Genomic DNA, 23,270 nt, shown 5'->3' on the forward strand with positions numbered 1-23,270 from the left:
CATTTAGAGCAGTGTTTCTCAACCTTGGCAACTTGAAGATGTCCGGACTTCAACTCCCAGAATTCCCCAGCCAGCATTCGCTGGCTGGGGAATTCTGGGAGTTGAAGTCCGGACATCTTCAAGTTGCCAAAGTTGGGAAACACTGATTTAGAGAAAGGACAACATTGACATAAGACCAAATAATTTGTTCCTTGCCTGACACTCACCACAGAGTTGCCCTTCATCAGACCCGTCCCCACAGTCATCATTTCCATCGCACAGCTTCTCAGGAGGGAGGCAGATAGATGTTGTATTGGCACATGTGTGGGAGGGTGGTTTGCACACCAAAGACTCACAATTCTCTTCATCAGAATTGTCCTCACAATCATTGTCTCCATCGCATACCCAAGCTTTGCTGATGCACCGTGCTGGAAAGAAAGGGAGACAGAGTTAAGAGCACTTCATCTTTTTAATGTATATATGATGTTATATAATCTTTAAAATTCCTAAGAAACACAAAGGAGAAAAGTGAAAAAAAGAAAATCTGGAATTTCCTCTATGTGTATACTGGGGAGGAGAGGCAGATGCCTTGTTCTCTTTTTGAGGACTGCTTCCTCCCGCTCTTTTTTTTTTTAGCCATATATTCCCAAATCACACTCTTTTAACTGACAAAGCAGTAATCAGGAAATCAGTGGGAAAAAAAGAGTATAAAACAAACATAAAAACTCAGGAGTAGATCCAGCTGTAATCTTCACAATTTCTCAAACAGCAACTTATTGTTTTCTTACATCCCACTCCCCCACACCCTTCTCAGAAGAATAAGCACCCTGAAAAAGCTCTCAAATCTACATAATTCTGTTTCTCTGGATTAGTAAGAGATTCTAAGGGCCAAAGAATAAACAAGATCATATACACCAGGCTGTTGTTTGACTTGTATTGCATAATACAAAAGCGTCAACTGATGTGTGTTTTTGGTAGGTCAAGTAAGCTATGAGATGTGCATGTTTGGGTTTGCACACAGTTTCTCTTCTTCATGGACACTACTGCAGCAATTATAATGATACAAAATAATATAAGCTTTGAAGAGAATGCGGAGTACATAGATCATGCTAGACTTTTTATTTAAAGATGAGAAATGTATAGCTCCTTGCTGATTCATTATTTAGCAGACCAGAACAGCATACTTACCACTTTAATAAAACTGGGGACAGAGGAAAAATATCTTGAGTGTAGGCAAATACTGCTTTTCCAATAAAGGAGAATATTTGGAGCTCAGGGTTGAAATGAGGTATCTTTGGTGCTCTCTGAGCTTGATAGTTTTCTTGCAGATGTTTCATTATCCAAACTAGGCAACATTGTCAGTGCTAGCAAGAAAACAACCGAGCTCAGAGAGTCCCAAAGGACCTTCAGATATTGCTTTTATTTAGATCCTCTTCATTCACAACTGGGATAATGAGACCTAATGTCCCTGCAAATTACTGTGAACCACACAAACCGCTTGGGCCAAGTTTCAGTTAACTACATTTTTATCTCAACTTTTTTTTTAAATAAACATTTGCTGCCCTAATAAATATGTGTGAGCAAAAATGGCTGAAGGGTCATTATACTGGGTAATGCAAACGTCATCACAGTCCAGCACCCAGAAGGTGGCATCTGTGACATTCTGTTGAAGTTAATAATTAAAAATTACCCAAATCCATAAGATTGCGTGAAATCTGCCGCAATTTTAGAAGCCAATGCCAAAATCTTGTGTTGTTTTGCTATTCCCATGCAATATCTCTTTTAATTTAGATTTACTAATGCTCATACCAGCACGGCAAATGGCCGTTGTCTGAAAAGGCTGCTATTCATTACACCACATTTATTTTTAGTAAGTCCTGGATACAATTGAATTTTTATATTCAAGCGGTCTAGATGTGTGCAGTAATCTAGTTGCATTCCCCATCCCCATAATGCAATGCAAGTTACCGGAATCCTTGCAGCCAAACTTCACATTTGGATCACAGACATGAGTGACACCCTCACAGTTCTTCTCATCACTAGAGTCCATACAGTCAGTGTCGCCGTCACAGTGCCAGCGCATGGGAATGCAGAGGGCATCCAGTCGGCATTGGAACTCATCTGTATGGCAGCCTCCAGGTGGGCGGGTAGCTGCAGGAGGAGGAAAGGAGAGAGCATGTTAATTGGGGCAGTACTGATGACTAGAGATGGACACTACTAAATCACTGCTCAATGAACAAGGAGATAAAACCTTGCATGACATAGCAGGGAGAGATGCTCTATCAACTGGAAATGGTTTTCAGAAACTTGTTGTACCCATGTAGGAAGTCACACATTAGATTAGGTGTGTATGCGACCTGAAGGTACACATCATTAGCACCTGTCCTTTATCCTTTGTCATGATCAGATTACCCTCTGATTGCCATGGAATTAACTAGTGCCTCCATTTCCCCAATAGGAAGGATGGAGCTATTAGAATGATCTGTCCCAGATGCTAAATGGATCTTTTGGTTTCCAGAGGGCACATGGGAGATTAATCCAGTAACGCCACAACAGCAATAGCACTTAAGACTTGTATACCGCTTCACAGTCCTTCACAGCCCTCTCTAAGTGGTTTACAGAGTCAGCATATTGTCCCCAACAATCTGGGTCCTCATTTTACTGACCCCAAAAGGATGGAAGGCTGAGTCAAACCTTGAGGGGTGAGACTGGAACTGCCAAACTGCTGGTAACCAGCAACCAGCAGAAGTTGCCTGCAGTACTGCATTCTAACCACTGCACCACCATGAGTCTTATGGCGCAATAATTCCAGACCAACATCCATAACCAGGGAAAAGAAAGCATTTCCTGCTGCATAAGTGGGTTTATGAGGCCTAGTGCTGCAAATTTTTAAACATCTACCATTTTATATCAATGAAAAATAATTCAAACTTCACATGTGCTATGGGTAAAATGTTTTCATTCTAGCAGATATATATTTCTACAGATCTGTGCATCTTCTATGGAAAAGCTACAACTAACTCTTGAGTCGTCTTTCTTCACTGAATGCTGCTGTAAGAACGAGCGTACTTTTTAATTTTTACCTTACTTATATAAATTTTACTGAAAAATACAGACTAACAAAACCAACAATAATGTATCCAAAATGAAAAAAAAAGAGGATAAAACTTCAAATGCAACAATACACAGAAAACTTTTATGGAGCAGAGTGTTATCTGCTCAGCACATCAGCATTTTTCCACGGCAGATGCTAGATGTTTCTAGTGCCACACAGAAGCCAGTCTAATCACGCCCTATTCTCACCCAGATTGGTGCAGTTGGCATGAGTCTCATCACTGTAGTCCCCGCAGTCATTGTCCCCATCGCAGGTCCAATGGACAGGAATGCAGCGCCCGCTGTTGCATTTGAACTGGTTGCTGGAGCAGGAATGGCTGCAGCCAGCTTCATCACTGTTGTCCCCACAGTCGTTGTCTGGAAACAAGAAATGGGGGAGAAGGGCAATCTACTGGGTTCTGGGGAGCAAACACAACCCTTCCATGCATTTCTCCCCACCATTCCCCTTCTAAGCTAGATGCAGACTTCCTTTAGCTGATAGGCTGATAGAAAGTCGAGAAGGCAGCAATGCATCCACTGTCTTGGGTTACCCCAATTTCTCCAAAGCCTGCATAAATGGTACCCTTCTACCCCATGCATACTCTAGCCAAACATGCTTATGCATTGCCCCCATAGCTTTTACCACTAAAGAAGCCGCTAAACAATAATAACAGCAACAAGAATAGCAACAAAATTTATAAAGAAAACACAGAAACTGCATAGATCATCACATGCACCATGTGGGAAGGGGAGTGGGTGAAGTGAAAGGACTCTATCACATTGCTGGATTCCGGGATCAATTTAATGAGTGTATTCCTTGAGATTCAAAACAATGTCCATCCGTACATATACATCTCTGCACAGGTTAGCATGTGTTAGCATGGGGTGTTCTTGTTTATTTGAAATATCTAAGTAAGAATTGGCACTAATAGAGAAAATAATGTATGAATTATTTATTTATTTAGCATTTAGTGGTTTATAGATAAATGTGCTGATAATCAAGTTATTATTGTTTATCCATGCATTGTCGAATTTTATTTTGCCTTTAACAAAACTAGTGAACAAGACTGCTCCTACTGCTAATTTTTTCCTTGGTTTTTGCAATTTGCATTGCTTTTGGGTTTATTGGATCTTTTTCAAGCTCTAGAGCCCAAAGAGAGATTCAAAAGAAGCATTCTTTCTAACTCAGTTAGCTTTATCAGCACATCTAATCTGATGCAGTGCTGTTTCAAATGCTATGGAAGCCATGAAATATCATTAGCACTTAGACTTATATACCACTTCATAGTACTTTACAGCCCTCTCTAAGCAATTTACAGAGTCAGCATATTGCCCCCAACAATCTGGGTCCTCATTTTACCCACCTCTGAAGGATGGAAGGCTGAGTCAACCTTAAAGATATTCAAGATCAAACTCCTGACAGTGGGCAGAGTTAGCCTGCATTATCACATTCTAACCACTGCACCACCACAGCTCCTTCTAAGCAAAGATATTTCAAATCACACCTCCCCCAAATCAGTGTGGGTTCCTCTCCCCGCCGCTACCAGTATGCTTCACATGGGGCCGGGTGTCCTGGTCGTGCATGTGCGCTGCGCACCCATGCACACTCTACCACCCCTGCAACACCCAGCTGCTAATTGGAGGTTGCACAGGTGTCACACGCTGTGCGCACGTGCACAATTTGCCGGTTGCTTCGTACCGGCCAGAACCCACCACTGCCCCAAATCATTGGACTCCCTTTTCTTAACCTTCCCACAACTTGTTCTAGGAAGTTCTGAATGCTGTTCATAGCATCCTTGCTGAGAAGCAAGGGACTGGCATATGTTTGAACACATAGAAGACTGGCTTATGTTTCTGGGTCAGGAGTTCTTTTAAAGTTAGGAACTCTTTGAACCTGCAGGCAAAGAGCAGCAACATTATCTGATGGCCTTCAAAGTATGGGAAATGATAAGCACATATGGAACAAGCAAGCTCCAGAATGGTTTTCCTGCCCATCTAATGAGATTTATCAGTGCCCCGAACCTCCCCCAAACAAAGACAGGAAGTGTTGAGTCTTTGCAGGGACTGAAATTGCACAAGTGATGGCTTTTTTTGGGGTGGGGGGAGTCAAGGAATATAGGAGGGGTGAGGTGCATGTTGATCTATGCACTAACCGTTGCCTTTTGGACAATTCTTTTCGTCAGAGCCATCCCCACAATCCTTTTCTGAAACACAGAAACCAACCAGAAAAGACAGGAGAGTGGGCATGGTGAACACATGTGAACCCACCCAATCAGCACACAACAAACAAAAAGACGACAGGAAATCAAATATGAAAATGGAGACAAACTGGCATCCAAAGATAGAACATGCAGAGACGAAAGGAGGAAGGGCATCAAGAGAGTTGTGTCAAACACAGAAGGGGAATGAAACAGAATCCATAATTCACCCACTTTTTTTTAAAGAAAATCCTCAACAGGAGAAAAAAGATCAGGAGGGCAACCCACATTACTCTCGAGAGATACTCTAAATTCTTTCCTTAATTTGCAGCCTCTACTTCAAAATCAGAATTGAAAGTTGGCTACATTAAGCCATGTCAATGTGCTCGAGTCTGATTTGTGTGAAGGGAGGTTACCTTTGAGTCATACAAACCAGTAGTTTAAAATTAAGTTCTCAATCAAGTCAGATTCGTGACTCACATTTCATCAAAATCATAACTGATCATTAATGGACAATCTCAGCCTCCATAGAAGGCAAATAAGCATCTATCTTTTTTACTTATAAAAATGTAATGGGGTAAAGAACAGAGCTACTCTATGTGCGTTTCTTCCTCTAAAGGACAGTTTAAAAACAACAATAGCAAAAGAACTAGCAGCAATTCAACAGCCAATTTAATACTAGAAAAAGATGCCTGCCATCTCACTAGCATCTTGGAAAATTACAGGTATTTTCCCCCACATTTCAGGATAAAGGTTTGTAGTTCAATGTTTGAGTGCCTCCATCCACACAAAGTTCCCAGTATCAAGAGAAAACAATCATGTACTTTTCTCTTGATGTTCAAATCCTCCAAGTGCAGGAGACCTTCTTAAGTGGAAAACAGCCAAAAGCAAAATCACATACTTACCTGCAATTTGGTAATCTAGACAACATTGGGCTATTTAATTCTGTACCTGCCCTTAAACTCCAAGCTTAAGACAAAATCCACCCACTAGCTTTCTTCAAGGAAGGTGTGGGAGGATGTGGTGGCATCTAATCTTCATTTTCATTAACCCAGATCTTTTGACAGGGTATTCTAAGTCCTGACATTTTTTGGACAAGTGTGTGATTACACAATGTGATTAAGGAGCAGAAGAGGTCTTGAAGTAAGCCACATTCAAAGGGCTTGCCTGCTAAACTTCCAGGGGGACAAACAGTTGACTTTCCAAACTAAGGAATATATTGTACTTTGGGATGAGGCAAGTATCTGCTTACTCAACCCTAACGGAGAGTCTAGAGTGGCATAGCTAAGAATATCTCAAGTCAAGATGTGAAGCTTGCTGCTTGCATTACTTCTCTCTAGATAGGGATATCTGGAGGATGTAAGAAAGAGCTCACTGAACCCCAGATAAGATACAGGGATAGCTACTCTTACACAGACAGCATTACTTACAGAGGCAGCATGTTAAAGCAGACATTGTCATGCAGAGATGGGAAGTACAGAAAATGAATTCCAAGCCCATCTTTCCCCCAAGAATCTGCAGTTCACCCTTTAAAGACTTTCTTTGTTTCTGACCTCATTATTCCAGCCAACGCAGAAGGACATTGCATGCAGTATAAACTTACCATTGTCACATCTCCAATTGATGTTGATGCAGCGGCCATTGTGGCAAGTAAACTGGGTCAGAGGAAAGCAAGTTGGGTAGGCTGAAAAAAGAAATAAGGACATTTGCAGGAGCTATTGTATATCCAGGAAGTTCGGCGGTATCAGCACAAATGGATGAGACTGTTGTGATATCACAAACAGTGAAGTTGTGGGAGAGGGATTTTTCAGGGAGACAAGGTTTTCACTTGGTCTTCAAATGGCACTTGGAGGTCTATGCTCCAGAAAATGCACGGAATTATTGTAAATCAGTTCTAAATATCCCCACATACTTAATAACCAGTCCCTTTCAAATTTCTAACTACAATCCAGTGGTATTTTTTCCCCATGTTCCTTAGTTCCAGGTAGGATCTCTCTTTAATGAGTTTCTTCTTGTCCTGCCCTCAGGTGCTTTGGAAAACAATTCTTATTTCTATAACTGCCCCTTAAGTACTGGAAGACAGCTATCATGTCACCTCTAATCCTTCTCTTTGATAGGTTAGATATATCTAATTCTCTTAACCAGTCATTGTACAGAACCTTTGTCATCCTTGTTGCTCTTTTCTGTAATCTTTCCAGGGTCTCAGCATCTGTATTGTGGCAACGATGCAGTATTCCAAATGTGGTGTCACTAGTGCAGTATATAGTGTGGTACTATCACTTCTCCTGATCTTGATACTGTAGATACTCTACAATCCCTCTGTAGATGCAACCTCAGACAGCACTGGCTTTTTTGGCAGCTGCAGCACACTACTGGCTCATATAAGGCACAGGGGTTAGTGCAGTACTACAGGCTACTTCTGCTGATCACCGGCTGCCAGCAGTTTGGCAGATCGAATCTCACTAGGCTCAAGGTTGACTCAGCCTTCCATCCTTCCGAGGTGGTAAAATGAGCACTATGCTGACTCTGGAAACCGCTTAGAGAGGGCTGTAAAAGCATTATGAAGCGGTATATAAGTCTAAGTGCTCTTGCTCTTGCTACTTAAATGGTGGTCCACTAGAACACCTGGATCCCTCTCACAGTTTCTACTATTGAGACAGGTACTGCCGATTCTATACCCATGTATTTGGCTTTTCCTGCCTAGATTTAGATTTAGATTTAGATTTGTTTATTTATAGGCCGCCCTTTTCCCTGAGGGGACTCAGGGCGGCTTACAATCAAAAAGGGAAGGGGAGTGTAGGACAATACCAAAAAAAGATGTGCACAAAGCAAATTAGACAGTAAAACTCAACATTCACTCAGCATTCGGGAGGGGCGAAAATAAGATTATCCCCAGGCCTGACGGGCTAGCCAGTTCTTGAGGGCTGTGCGGAAGGCCTGGACGGTGGTGAGGGTACGAATCTCCACGGGGAGATTGTTCCATAGTGTCGGAACAATGTGTGCAGGACCTTACTTGTGCAGGACCTTACTATGTGCAGGACCTTACTTTTCTCACCACTGAATTGCATTTTATTGGATAAGGCCCATCGCTCCAGTCTGTCAAGATCATTCTTAATCTTGAGTCTATCTCCCAAAGTTTTAGCAATTCCCTTCGGCTTGGTATCATCTGCAAGTTGGATGAGTTCCCCTTCTATCCCTTCATCTAGATTGCTTATGAAGATACTGAAGAGCAACTGGATGCAAACAGAACTTGAAGGTACCCTTCTGCATGCTTCTCTCCTTGTAGATGTAGTTCCTTTGAGAGCTAATCACTGAGTGTGGTTGATCAGCCAATTACAAACCCATCTGGTGGTGGTACTATCTACACCACGTTGTTCTATGTTGCCGAGAACAAAGCTGTGGTCTAGTTTGGCAAATGCCTTACAAAGTCTAGGAATACTGTCTCCACAGCATTTCATTGATCTACTAATTTAGTCACTTTATCAAAAAGGCAATGGTTTATTTGGCATGATCTATTTTAACAAGCCCATAACGATTTATATTAATCCTTTTCTCATTTCTAAGCTGCTCACAAATCTGTTGGTTGATTAGGATTTCCCCAGGTATTGAGACAAACAAATGCACATTTGTGTGTTTAGATATTTAATTATGTCTGCCCAAAACATGTGTGAATGAGGCAGATACAGATTTAGAGCCATGTGTAATATATATCTCTACTTTTTAGAAAATAAATTCTGGATTTTAAATACATGAAAGAATTCACAGCCTTTCAAATGTACTATTCATTTCTTTCAGACCATATGGATGGAGATTATGTACTATAATCATAACTGAGATTATAGTAATAAGTCTGTTATTACAACAAAGCCCCTGGGGGATTATAAATATCCATTCACTTAGCAATACATCTACAAATGTAATACACCAGAATCTATTTCTTCACTCACCACATGAGGCTGATTCATCAGAGCGATCCCCGCAATCGTCATCCAAGTCACAGGTCCAAGAGATAGGGATGCAACGGCCACTGGCACAGGAGAACTGGTTGGTGGGACACGTGCGAGCTGCGGAGCAAGCAAATGGCAGTGAATCACAGGAGATACATTAAAAGCAAAATCGCACACCTTTTTGAGTTAGTGTAATGGTGGGTAGGAAAATTTCCAATGGTAATATCAGATGATACAGAAATAGTTAAACAGGTTCTGTATTGAAACTAGCCAGCCCCATATTCAAATACATGCTTTGCAGATATTCAGAAATGACCCAGAATTTTGAGAACTATTAATTCCACCACTTCAAGAAAGATGGAGAAGTCTGATATACCGGTTCATTTTAGATGCCTTAGAATAGACTCGCAGAGTTGTCATGAAGATCAAATGAAGGATAACTACCTAGTTAATTAAATGGATAACAAACGATGGTTACCAGAGCATGTGGAATTAGATTCATCTTCATTGTTGCCGCAATCATTATCCCCATCACACAGCCATCGGTTGGGGATGCAACGATTGTTCTCACATTTGAAGCGGTCCGAAGGACATGTATGCTGATCTGCAGAGTTTCAAAGCAAGGAAGGCATCTTAGGACATCACACAATGAGATCCTTCTTTCCTTTTATGTGCATGACAGTAATGTGAACTTAGGACCAAACAGCCTTTTCCCTTGGATAACTTAAGAATCTTGAAGCTTTGGGCCACATTCGGATGAGTTTTCCGATTGTGGCAGTGCCAAATTCAAGAGATTTTATGGGAAATCTATGCAAGGTCATCTTCCTCTAAATAACACTATTATTTTCACAATGTTTTCCAACTACTTGGGATTTTTTTTTACAAAGAAAATGTGCTGAGATTGATTTTGATTGAAAAGACTCAGAAATGCTTTACTAGAAGAACTAGAAAAGTCCATACTTCTATGGACATGCAACTATTTGGATTGAAAGTGAAAAAGGTCCTTCATATCCAGCATGAATGCGCTTCCTATAATTTGTCATGCAATTACATAAAATACTGTATTTTTTTGTAGGCTCACATGGACCTTTTCTGCTTCACATCCCTAGAAATAATTTATTCAGTATGACACATGCAATTCCATGTCAAAATAAGGAATATCTATAACCAAGAAATCCAATTTCTGGAAATAAATTTAAAAAAAAATATTTTTCCAACCTATGATGTTCTCTAAAAAGCTGTTTTATACAATGGTCAATTTAAACCAGGCTTGTCTATTCTGAGCATTAGAGGCTCTGAAAGATGTCAGAAAAAGGAATGTTAACCATTGGTTACTACATTTCTAAAGATCAGAAGGCAAAGACTTAATCTTTACATTCAAACTGTATTTTTACTAACTGGGCCCTTTGTTTTTGTTTGTTTCAGAAAAAAAGGCAGCAGAAGGAACAGGGATGGGCAGAAAAGTTCTTGAGTATGACAAGCATCCTTTTACATCCCTATGCTGTAGATCCTGACTTGCCTTAAAATTAATGTTCAACTTCTTAACCTCCTACAATCGATACGAGACAGAAACTACAGTGCCTTCACTATAATCTAATATATTAGATTTCATGACCTTTGCTTCTGTAGATATGTGTTGACGCTTTCTAGTAGAGAGGTCCACGACCCTGGACAGCAGCCCACTACAGGTCCATGTTGGTTTATTTGGAGCTGGGCCATACAAATGGCAGGTGACTGCACGCAAGTTCCACTCGTGCAAGCAGTGCACGCAAGCACTGGCGTGCGAAGCTCCAGTTGCACAAATGGAGCTGTACACACTCACGCGCATGCATCTACTACTCACACAAAACTATCCCCTCTCCCCCCCGCCTCCCAATACTAGGCTGCCAAGCTGGAAAGGTTGGGGACCACTTGTTCTAGTAGAATTTTGTACCCTGGATGCAACTCCTTTTCACTTTTGGAGTTCTCTATCATTTGAAAGTGCTCTGGATTCATCATTTTGCCTGATGCAAGATACACCTAGTCACCCTAGCCTACATATATCTGAAGGATTGGTCCCATTTGTCTCACGAGAGGATGGGAATGGTCAAGAAGAACCCTGGGGTCGCTCAAGCAAATACGTACGGCAGAGTTCAGGTGCCTCATCACTGTTGTCCAGGCAGTCATTGTCTCCATCACATTTCCATCGCTCCTGTATACATCGACTGTTTTTGCAAGCAAATTCCCCAGGCTGGCACTGTGGAGGTGGAACGTAAGATGGATTGGCTAGACAAGACAAGAAAGAACAAGAGAAGAGTTGGTTATGTTATAACCAAGAGGCAGCTTTGGAATTGAACCAACCCCTTCTCTCAGATATTTCAATTTTGAGGTAATCTGCATCCATGGATGAACAATGACTGGTAATATCTCTGCTACCATTCATTATAAACCCATTTCTCCCTTCCAAACTATCCCACTGGAGAATCAGAAGAGGACTGAAGAGTCAAAACCCTGCAACAGCTTGCATATCCAGCAGTTTGCACAGAATTTCCTACTTTATATTCAAACTATTTGCACAGATGTTTAGAAGGTGGATGATAGGCAGGGAGCAAAAATGCTTACTGATGCAGAAGCAATTTCCAGTACTGGACACCAGATTGGATGATTTTCAAGATTTCTTCCAACTGTTACATTTTAAAATTTACTTACTTTAATTATCTTTTTTGTTGGTGGAAATAGGGCTACTTACCTGTTGGCAGGTCCTTTACACCTTAAATAGCTAGTATTCCTAAATATGTAAACCATGAATAGGTAACATTTGAAGAGTTGGGAGTCCATAACTCAACTAATTGGAAGCCAAAGGAAGCCATCTGCATATAAGGTTGCTCCAGAGATGACCTGCTCCCACCTCCACTCTTGTTTTTTTTGAAAATATTCTCCTACGCCTTCAAAATTTGGCTCTTCTGTTGTCCATTTCAAAAGCATAGAGTTCAGGACACCTGTAAGCAGGATCCTGGTGTGTGTGTGTGTGTGGGTGTGTGTCATATGCACTCTTCAGATTTACCAATTCTTTAATCAGCAGTTTGGTATACATAAATTAAACAAAGGAACCTTTTATGTTGGAGGAAGAGGCAATGATGGGGGGGAAAAGCTTCATTTATGTGGAGGTTGTATTGCAAAGTAACATAGCAGGAACAGAAAAAAATGTGGCAACCTGATTTAGAAATCACAATAAAGTAAGTAGCCTCAGCAAATAAAACAACAACCTCCAAACCATTCTTTCTAGTTTTGCTGAATAGGTTTGTCAATTATTAGCACCCCATGCTTTCTGTACAAGTACAAACAAGGGTGGAAAACCTCTTCCAATGAAATGGGTATATTCATCAAATAAATATATTCCCCAATTTCATTTGTGGAAAGCTGCAAATTGGCAGAGTAATGGCTTTGTCACCAATGTCAATCAGGTCACATAACTGTCAAGAGCACTGGAGAATTCAAAGTATCTGTGATGGTCAGTACAGGATAGTCTTGTCTCCGAGAAGGTCTTAATAAAATGATACAGCTGGATTTTTTTTTAAAAGAATGCTGAGCTCCTGGCAATCTCTTATCTCCTTTCACATTTACTGAATTATGATATGGATTGGTTACCTTGGCAAGTGACAGAATCTGGTCCCAAAATCTGGTCTTCTGCACAGGCACAACGTCTGCCATTTGGGATAGCCAAGCAAAGACTGCTGCAGCCTCCATTGTTCACCCGGCAACTGTTAGAGCCAACTAAAAAAATTGACAAGAAGAAGCAATGAGAGAAAGACATCCCGAGAGCCGTCAAAAGCAAGGAAAAAGAAAAGGCCTGGAAGGCTCTTGTGTAATCCAGTCCAAATAAAAGAGATCATGAAATCCACTGGAAAAGCAAAACAGGATTAATAATTTCCAAAGAGGTAAACATTTTAGCCTTTTGCAGCAAATAGCCTGGCCAGCTCAGAGAGTCTTGCAGGAGCTTAAAAACCAATACATTCCATTTTGCACCTAAAGTTTCATGGGTCAGAATTCACAATGCTCAAGTCACCGCTAAGTCTTCGATGTTAATCTCGACATGCCTGGACCTGTCCTTCTTTGCATTCCTCCTCATAGCCACAAGAAAATAAGAAGTGTATTTAGTTCAACCAATACTGGTAGTCCTAGACTTACGGCCACAATTGAGCCCAAAATTTATGGCACTAAGCAAGACAGGTCTTAACTGAATTTTGCCCCGTTTTACCCCCGTTTGTGCCACAGTTAAGTGAAACCCTGCACTTTTTCAATTAGTAACATGGTTGTTAAGTGAATCTGGCTTCCCCATTGACTTTGCTGGTCCAAAGGGCACAAAAAGGGATCACATGATTCCGGGGGAACACTGCAACCGTCATAAATATGAATCAGTTGCAGGCATCTGAATTTTTATCACGTGACCATGGGGAATGATATAAAATGGTAGTTCAGTGTGAAAAAATGGTCATGTAACATTTTTTAGTGCTGTTGTAATTTTGAATCATCACTAAACAAATGGTTGTAAGGCAAGGAGTAACTGTACTACATGTATAGAGTGGCTAGTTTTTTTCAAAAAAAAAACAGCAGAAGAAGAAACATCTGACTCTTTTAATCCTTTCTCCCCCTCAACTGGCTATTTCTGGAACCTTTTTTTGCTTTTCATACTTTGTGTTAAGAGCATGCTCTCACAATCAGTGTGCTGACTTTTCTCAACCACAGATTTTTTTTTAAAGATTCAATACATTTTTGCTTTTCTCCTCACCTTAAACTGCTGGGGAATGCATATAAATCAAATCTTAACTGCAAGAAAGAGACCAATTGCATGCATCATTTTCATGAACCAAGAAAAGGTTTTGGTACTATGGGAAAACCCATGAGACTGCCTATGAAATCTTTACAATGTTCTCAAGGCAGCATCTCATCCAGCTTTTCACAGAGTTAATAGAAAAATTAAAAAGCATCAGAGTAAAAGAACGAACAGCAAAAAAAAACAAAAAAAAAGACGGGGAAAGTACATTCAACTGAAAATGCTGTTTCCTTCCTGGTCTTTGACAAAACGGAGTGGCAACTATATGGGTGGTCACAACCATATTAAAAATGAAGAAAGCAAGGAATAGTCTCCATCAGCACTTTCATTAAGTTTATACAGACTACTTTTAGCCTGCCATATGATGCATTCACAATTTAAGGAACAGCATTTGTTCTTACCTGATTTAAGTAGAAAGTATGTTCTGTTTTAACAAGTGCCAGTGTAATCTAAATCCATAATGGTTACTGAAATTTGTTCATTTAAAGCAGTGTTTCCCAACCGTGGCAACTTGAAGATGTCCGGACTTCAACTCCCAGAATTCCCCAGCCTGCGCTGGCTGGGGAATTTTGGGAGTTGAAGTCCAGACATCAAGTTGCCAAGGTTGGGAAACACTGATTTAGACGATAAGAGCTGACCCCCAAAGTAAACAGCTCTGATCCATCCACCTGATCTGGGTATTAATACTCACAAGACCCCACTTCTCTGTAGGTGAAGGATCTTAATTTATGAATCTGCATAGCATTTTTCCTACAAAAATTCAAGGCTTTCTTCTAATGCTCTTGTTCTCACAAGCACATTCATCCAAGTGGCCACTAAAAATAAGGCTTTGTACTGCAGCAAATATCGTGCTAAGCATCACGATGTTCACCGTAGTTCTGTTCTGAACCTCGTACGGATCCTTGGAGAAAGTACTTTACAGTTCAGTTCTAAGGTGGGTTATTTTTTCGTTCGGGATCACTTATTTCACTTTGTAAATTTCTGCAAAGTACATTTTAACAAGGGCTCATCGTGGTTTAATACCTTGCTGTTGCTGAGCATCGTACATGCGAATCTCAAAAAGCGGTGGTCGTTCATTGCGCAACAGTGTAACACTCTTAGTGTTCTGGTCCAAACGAAAGATGCTACCACTTCGGTACTCTGTCCAGAAGAGGAAATGGTCATAGTGGCACAATCCAAAGGCATGACTCAACTCACTTCCATCATAAACAACCTGCAGCAGGAGAAAGATATGCACAAGTAATAATAAGCTTTATTGATTACCCTGTAGGCCATATCAAAGCACAAGGTTCAAACTCATATCACCAATAAAATCCTATACGAACAATTTAAAATAAGAGTAGGATAAAATACAATAGTTATAGGATAAGCTACAATATAATTTAATACATGAATATGTAAAATAGAATAAAATGACATAAAATTATATTTCGGTGTCACCCTTACAATCTACCCCAATCAGTTTCACATATGCAGATCTCAAGTGAACAATTTTGTTTTTAGTACTGTGCTGTGTTAAATGTTATTTTCAGGTTCCGGCCAGTAAGTTGTTTTGATATGGGGTTCCCAATGGGTCATTTGTTTGGTATATAGACCAAGGTACCTGTCTCTCAGTCTCTTATACAAGCAACAATCAAATAGGATGTAAGCCATACCTTCTATCACTGGCACTCCGCAAATGCAGACACACTTATTGTAGAACATTTAAGACAAGCAATCAACATTTTAAAAATGCATCTTTTCTGACAGCACAGCTATAGGGTCAAAGCAATGGGAGAAGGTTGGGAAAAGAGAGAGGGACATTATAAATATAGAATATAAAAGAAAAGAAGAGAGAGGGGGAGAGCTAGTTTGGTCTAATGGTTAAGGCAACAGGCTAAAAAGCTGGAGTCTCTTTAGGCTTGATAGGCAGTTGGGTGATCTTGGGCCATTCACTTTCAGTCCAATCCACACACACACACACACACACACACACACACACACACACAGGATTGTTGTTGTGGGGAAATAGGAGAGGGAAGGTGTGTTAGATATGTTCACCACCTTTTTTTAGCAGATTTTTTTTATATTATTTTCCCTTCTACAACAGCTTGCAGTCATTATATCAACGTTATTATGTCATCATACCTGTACATGTATATAATATTTCACTTCTATATTTACACCCCTTTATACACAGTTCTATATTGTTTTTTGGCTTAATTAATTTTATCCTTGTTTTGCAGCCATTTGTACCAATTGTTCCAAATGTCATAATATTCCGACTCTTCTTTATCTTTTAATTTCAGTGTTAATTTGTCTACCTCTGCACAATCCAAAGTTCTTTTTATCACTAATTCGTCCAAGGGGGTATTATTTTGTTTCCAGCATTGGGCAAATGCTATTCTAGCTGTAGTTAGCAGATGTGTTAATATGTACTTAATTTTCTTTGTATATTTCCCTTTGATTATTCCCAGTAGAAAGATTTTGGGTTTGTATTTTATCTGTTCTCCTGTAATTTCTTGCACCCATTTCCAAATTTTTGTCCAATATTTTTGTTTTTCCAGGCAGGTCCACCATATGTGATAATATGTACTTTTTTACACTTCCAGCAGGTCGGCTTCATGTTTAGGTAAATTGTAGCCAATCTTGTTGGTGATAAATGCCAACAATAAAACATTTTGTATATATTTTCTTTAAGTGCTGCTGATCGTGTTAGTTTATAGTTTGTGTTCCAAATTCTTTCCCAATCCACTAGATCTATATTGTGTCCAAAGTTTTTGGTCCACGCTATCATGCAACCTTTAACTTTTTCTTCTTCTGATGTTACTTCTAATAAATATTTGTTCACCACCTTGAGTTGTTTAGAAGAATAATAAAGAATAATAAAGGCGGGATTTCAATAAATAAAAATAAATATTGCAGTGAAGAAAAACTGCCCCTCAAATAATCATACCGCTAACCTAAATGGCTAGGTGTTCTTGTAGCAGTAATCCTGCTGGAATTATAGTGGTGATGCTAATGCCACATTTATCATATTTCAGAATTTGTCCACATTTTTATTTTGTCCCTGAGTCAATGTCGACACTTGACTGCGTGAACATACTCTTGCACTTTTCTCAGTAAGATTTTGGCCTTGGCCTTTTTCCTAGGGCCTGAAAGTAATTGGTCCAAGTCACCCAAGTATCTTTGTACCTACAGCAAGACTAGAACTCAGAGTCTCCTAGTTTCTAGCCTGATGCTTTAACCACTACTCCAAACTAGCTCTCAATTCAAACTATGAACATTGTTCACAAACATCAATGACCCAAGCGGACTTCAAAGTGACCTAACAAGTCACCCTTACAAGTTGCTGAAATACCTGCCAAGCATACATCTACCTGGTATGCCAGAGCAAAGAGAAATTATTTTAACTGTATTTATAAAAAAGAAAAAAAAGTCTAAAGGCAGGGCAAATATTGGCCTGAGCAAGTGGGATGTTATGAGACTTAATTGTTTTTGATATATTGGAAATATTTGTACAAGTTTACATAAACCATAAGCCCAATGTTTAACAACTGTGAACAAAACAGCCGGCAAATAAAAATGCAATTAAAAAGTCAGCATGCTTAAACTGTTTACAATTTTCGGATGAATAATTTGAAGGGTATGGGGGTGTGGAAGAGCAGGCTGCTTGAGAAAATCACAGGCACCTGTGCTGTTTTATTTCTCTCCCATTTGAGAACTTTTTTCCCCCAGCGTCAGCACAGCAGATTTGCCAATGAAGCAGCAACCCCTTCACAGGTGTCAGGCAATTGTCACCATCCTAAAGAGCCTAGTAATTGTACATAGTTCAAACCATTTCAAAGTATATTCAATGCTCCTCCTCTTTGCCTTAAGCACTTCTGATCTATAACCATTTTTGCTGGCTTTGCAAGCTGTACTCTCACCCTAAAGGAGAGGTGTAAAGCTCGATTGCATTGAAGGCTGCATCAGGGTTGTGTTTGACCTCGGGGGACCATTGTGGGTGTGGCACAGTGGGCATGGCCAGCTTAATGTCACTCGTGTTGGGGGTACCTGTGATGGCCTGAGCTCTCTGCCAACAAAAACGGGTCCCCGAGCTCTGTTTTTGACTGCGATGGCCTCCTGCAACCCTCTACCAGTGAAAACGGAGCTTAGGAGGGCCATATGTGGCCTTCCCGAGCTCCATTTCCACTGGCAGAGGCACCGTGGGCTGGTCCTTTGCTGTTTCCATCTAAGCATCCCCGGGGCCCTGAGTTTGATACCCCTGTCCTAAAGTGAGTGGCTCCAACAATTCAACTGCATGCAAAGGCATACAGTCATTTGAAAAGATACCGATAGGGCACTGGGAAAAAGAACATTTTGGTAACTGTAAGAATCATTCCATTTGGGTTTAAGCCCAGAGAGAAAAAAGCCCAAAGCCAATACAAAAATTATTGAAAATTGAGAGTGGTAGTAAGAACAACTTGTTTGAAGAGAAATAGAGACAAAACTGGCAGTGACCTTGCGTTCTGTGCCATCCAGCATGACTGTCTCAATCCGGTCGTAGTAGGCATCAACCCAGTACAAACTCTTAGAGGGAATGTCCAGGCTCAGCCCGTTGGGCCACAGCACAGTCTTGGAGGTGATGAAGACACTGCGGTTGGTGCCATCCATCCAGGCCTTTTCTATCTTTCCTCTTTTACTGTCCTTTGGGTCTTCTTCCCAATCCGTCCAGTACATCCATCTAAGTGAGAAAAGACAGGGAAGTCAACGTGTGTGCAGTCTTTTAAAAAATCATTATTTACCCATGGATAGCTGTTCGGTGGTCATTTTCTTAAAAACAGTACTCTGCATGGATTTAAGTGACCCTCTCCAAATGCTTGACAGAGAGACTTGGGGGGGGGGGGGCTTCCGGTTAGGACATCTGTGGCTCTTTGAATGTTTAAGGTTGCCAACTCCTGCCATAATATCATCATCATCATCACCACCACCACCCATCACCATCTTTAAATAGTTTATTCTCCGCAATGTCTTTGCTTCTACTTTCTCAAGTAATTTTTTTCTTATTGGTAGTATCAAAACAAAGATAGCTCCTCCATTTATTTCCTTCGTCCATCCAGCGAAGAAGGTTGCTAGCAACAGATTTAACAATTTCCTGGAAGAACTGACTTCCGGGGAAGCAATGGCAGACTTTCTACCTTGGATGAAAGAAGCTTAAGGATGAGAAGCAAAGGTTTTTGAAAGAGCAAGAGGGGGAGCAGAATTTTGATTTTGGAAAGTTAAAGGTTGGGGTTTAGGCTAGATAGACTTGAAAGAAGATTTCCTGTAGGGTTTTTCAAGTTTTATTAAATATATGAATGTTTTGAAATTAATTATAAGAAATCCTCTCTTAGTAAAGTTTTACTGATTGGAAAATAAACATATAGTAAGAAGGGACTTTGAAGACTAACCAGAGAGAACTAAGGATTATAATTAAAGGAGAAGTGGCTCAATAATACAATGGAGCAACACTATTTGGTTACAGAAAGAATTAAGGCTGTTTGAGAACTATATACTCAGAAACAAGATTGTCTGATACTATAAAGAGGGGTTTAGAAGAGAATATACAAGAATAGTTTTGGGTTTTTTTATTGGTTAAGAGAGAAACTGATTTTAATGTGGATTTCCAAATGGATTTTAGAAAGCCAAATTACAAGAGTGATATGAAAAAAGGATGTCACAATGGATTTACATTTGGAACCAGCTAATGTCTTAATAACTAAAGAAATAATAAATCAGAAGAATTATTTGGAAAATCTTCTTATCTTGGATTAACAAAGAAGATGTCTTAAGCTACTGAAGTTGTTTCTGAAAGGAGACAAAGAGAAAATGAGAAGAAATCAACTGGTGGGAAATTATTTGACATGATTACAAAGATCAAGCTTCAGAAAAAACCAACAGAAGAAATATAAAGTGAAACTTATTTGACCAGGGTTAAATATACATGTGGTAGTTTCTGGTAGCAATTAATGAAATTTATTTTTGAGAGAGAGATTTTTGTTGTTGTTTTTGCTTCATGTCTTAAAAGATAATGATCACTTGAAATACAAAATGGATTTAACTAAGGTTAAATACACACATACATAAACCTACATAAACATACACCCACATATAACACAGAGAGTATTTCTGCTAGTTTTTAATAGGCGTTTGGGGCAATATGCTGACTCCGCAAACAGCTTAGAGAGGGCTATAAAGCACTGTGAAGCAGTATATAAGTCTGCTATTACTATTTATAGTTTGATTACTAAGAGATGAAATACGGGAAGATGTTTTTTAATTGAAATAGTAGTTAATACATTTTTTATACTGGTCTTGGAAGAAGGAAGTAGTCATTTGTATCTATCTATCTATCTATCTATCTATCATCTATCTATCTATCTATCTATCTATCTATCTATCTATCTATCTATCTATCTATCTTGATGATAGATAGATAGATAGATAGATAGATAGATAATTTCTTAATTTTTTTTTCTCTTTCAACTTATCTTTTTCTTTTATTTTTTGTATTAGTTTTTCAACTCTGTATTTGTAAACTTTAAGATTATTTTTTTTAAAAAGAATTTCCTGAAAGAACTATAATGACAGAGGTTGTTTCCCATGAGATTTTAGATCTGAACAGCTCCAACCTTGCCTGCTTGCTATGAGAGAGATGGATTTTTTTCCTGACAAGGGGAGATTTAGATCAGAAAAACATGCACACCCATTTAGCAATCTTCCACAGATGCATTTAATTATAAAGAAAATAAAGTTATGGGAGATCAAACATGGGCTTCCCAGCATAATGTAGTAATGTGGTCCTAAATTACCCTCCTGTCTTCTACCTCATTTTTCTTGTCACTGTTATGTACTGCCTGTACAGTCATATAATTGAATGATTTAGACCTTTTCCAAGCTTATGTTAAGGCACACATAAAAGTGTAAATTATAAAGATTACAGCAACATAAAAAATTCTAGAGACAGAATTCCATTAGAGGAAGAATGAGGATAAAAATGTCATACATGAATATTAGAAAGCTGAAAAGTAAGAGCAACGGAAATCTGCATAATAGATGCCTTGCTTGCTGGAGGTTTGCTTGACATCTCTAGAATTCACTGTTCCTGTAGACACATTCTGCTCCATTTCCCTAAGCAGATTTCCTGATCCCCTTAGGATCCACAGCCAGCAGAGACCCACCCATTCAAGGGATCCACCACAATGGCTCGCGGATGAATCATCCTTTCTTCAATGAGTGTCTTCCTAGTCTGAGCAGCTTTTTCCAGCCGGGCAACACTGATGGTTTTCTTGGGTCCATCATCAGTCCAGTAGAGATTATTCCCCATCCAGTCCACAGCAATGCCTTCTACGTTATGAATGCCTGGAAGAAGATAAAGTGAGAAATGTGCTGAACATGATCAAGTCATGCAGATGAGGACGTGGCGCTGAAGGTTGAACGCAATATGATAATACAAGCAGAGTTATGTGTTTTGTTATACGATCGCTACTGAAATTGACAAGGCATGACAGACATACTCGCACCACCTTATTATCTGTTTTAAAAGAGTCATAGATTCAGTGGGAGAAAGTCTTCAGGTATGTACCAACAAACATCACAAGGAGTCTTAAGAAGCATTTAGAAAAAAATAGTTGAAGCTAGACAATACAATTCTTTCTGGTAATAGTGACCGGCTTATATTCAGAATAAAAGTTACTTCTCCCAAACCCAAATTTACATATCAAACCCTATTCCCTTCATTCTATGTCCCATGTGCCACTTCTAATTTTTAACATGCTAATGTAGACATTCCATGAGCAAAAACACATACCGTCTTTCAGAATTGTTTCCCTATCTGTTCCATCAATTTTCTGCCGTCCAATCAGGTAGCTGGTAGTGTCAGCGAAGTAAATGAAGCCGGTCTCTGCATGGAAATCGAGAGCTCTGGGGTTCATCAAGTTTTCAATGGGGATCATGTGTTCATCAGGCACTTTGGCTCCCATGTCCATTCCACGAATGATGCCTGGCCGACCTTTGCCATAGACAAGGAAAAGCTCATGCTCTGGCTCTGGAAGGTAAAGAGAGGGAGGAGCAGGAGCAGGAGGAGAAGGGAGAAAGGAGAAGGAGAATGGGAAAGGAAAAGGAGAAGGGGAAAGGACAAGGAGAAAGGAGAAGGAGAAGGGGAAGGAGAAGGGGAAAGGAGAAAGGAGAAGGAGAAAGAGAAAGGAGAAGGGAGAAGGAGAAAGAAAAGGGAGAAGGAGAAAGGAGAAGGGAGGAGAAAGGAGAAGGAGGAGAAAGAAGGAGAAAGGAGAAGGGAGGAGAAAGGAGAAAGAGAAGGAGAAAGAGAAAGGAGAAGGAAAAAGTTACTTTTGATTTCTATCCAAATGCTCCCCCACACACACCAAAAAAGCAAGATGTCGCAATGAAGTATAAGGCAAAAAGAACCACAAGAAGATAATCCATAAAAAGAATAACAATGACAAGAGGACAACCCATGCAGGAAGCCTTTCTGAGACACTCTACTTCAAACTCCTATTTCCAACAAAAATCAGGTGCTCAACCTGGACCTGAGGTGAATGGAGGCCTCCTTCTCCTTTTTCTCTCAACCACTGATATTCAGTAGTACAGTGTCTCAGAATCTGGAAGCAACAGAAAGTAATATGACAAGTAACTAAAACAAAAAGAGATTGCAGTAGATATAGTTTCCCCTTTCAGGAGGAGTACAGGTAGCCCTCAACTTGCAACTTTCATTTAGTGACCATTCAAAGTCACGACGACATCCAAAAAAGCGACATGACCATTTTTCACCTCCCCATAGTCATGTGATCAAAATTTGGTCACCTGGCAACTGGTTCGTATTTATGATGGTGGCAGTGTCCCGGGGTCATGTGATCATCTTTTGCGACCTTCTGACAAGCAAAGTCAATGGGGAATCCAGATTCAATTTACAACCATGTTACTAACTTAACAAATGCAGTGATTTGTTTAACAACTGTGGCAAAAAAGGTTGTAAAATGGGTCAAAACTCACTGAAGAGTTGTCTCGCTTAGCAAGAGACATTTTGGGCTCAACCGTGGTCAAAACTCAAGGACGACCTGTACTGTATCGGCAAATTTATATTCATTTCAAAACAAAGAATTCAAATAATAGGTTTTAGAAAACACAGATAATAAATTAAAAAGGTAGTGTTTCCTATATTCCTATAGGGGAGAAACACCCCCACCCCACCCGCAATTCATCTTTCTTGTTTCAGCTTGTGAC

The 23,270-nt window shown here is 39.9% G+C and overlaps 1 protein-coding gene across 1 annotated transcript in view; it reads right to left on the minus strand.

Moving 5' to 3' along the window:
• Nucleotides 1-23,270, minus strand: part of LRP1 (LDL receptor related protein 1) — a 338,552-nt gene that overhangs the window by 109,642 nt on the left and 205,640 nt on the right. The window contains exons 12-23 of the mRNA XM_087710610.1: nt 21,841-22,077; nt 21,212-21,392; nt 18,513-18,735; nt 15,054-15,243; nt 12,845-12,970; nt 11,342-11,482; nt 9,696-9,821; nt 9,218-9,334; nt 6,874-6,954; nt 3,283-3,450; nt 1,948-2,130; nt 207-407 (exon numbers count right to left, since the gene is read on the minus strand). Coding sequence (XP_087566736.1) covers nt 207-407; nt 1,948-2,130; nt 3,283-3,450; nt 6,874-6,954; nt 9,218-9,334; nt 9,696-9,821; nt 11,342-11,482; nt 12,845-12,970; nt 15,054-15,243; nt 18,513-18,735; nt 21,212-21,392; nt 21,841-22,077 — 1,974 coding nt within the window. The remainder of the gene's footprint in view (nt 1-206; nt 408-1,947; nt 2,131-3,282; nt 3,451-6,873; nt 6,955-9,217; nt 9,335-9,695; nt 9,822-11,341; nt 11,483-12,844; nt 12,971-15,053; nt 15,244-18,512; nt 18,736-21,211; nt 21,393-21,840; nt 22,078-23,270) is intronic.

This window comes from Thamnophis sirtalis, unplaced genomic scaffold (assembly GCF_051295495.1).
Source record: "Thamnophis sirtalis isolate CommonGarterSnake01/CBP01778 unplaced genomic scaffold, rThaSir2_p1.2 scaffold_3, whole genome shotgun sequence".
NCBI classification, from domain to species: Eukaryota; Metazoa; Chordata; class Lepidosauria; order Squamata; family Natricidae; genus Thamnophis; species Thamnophis sirtalis.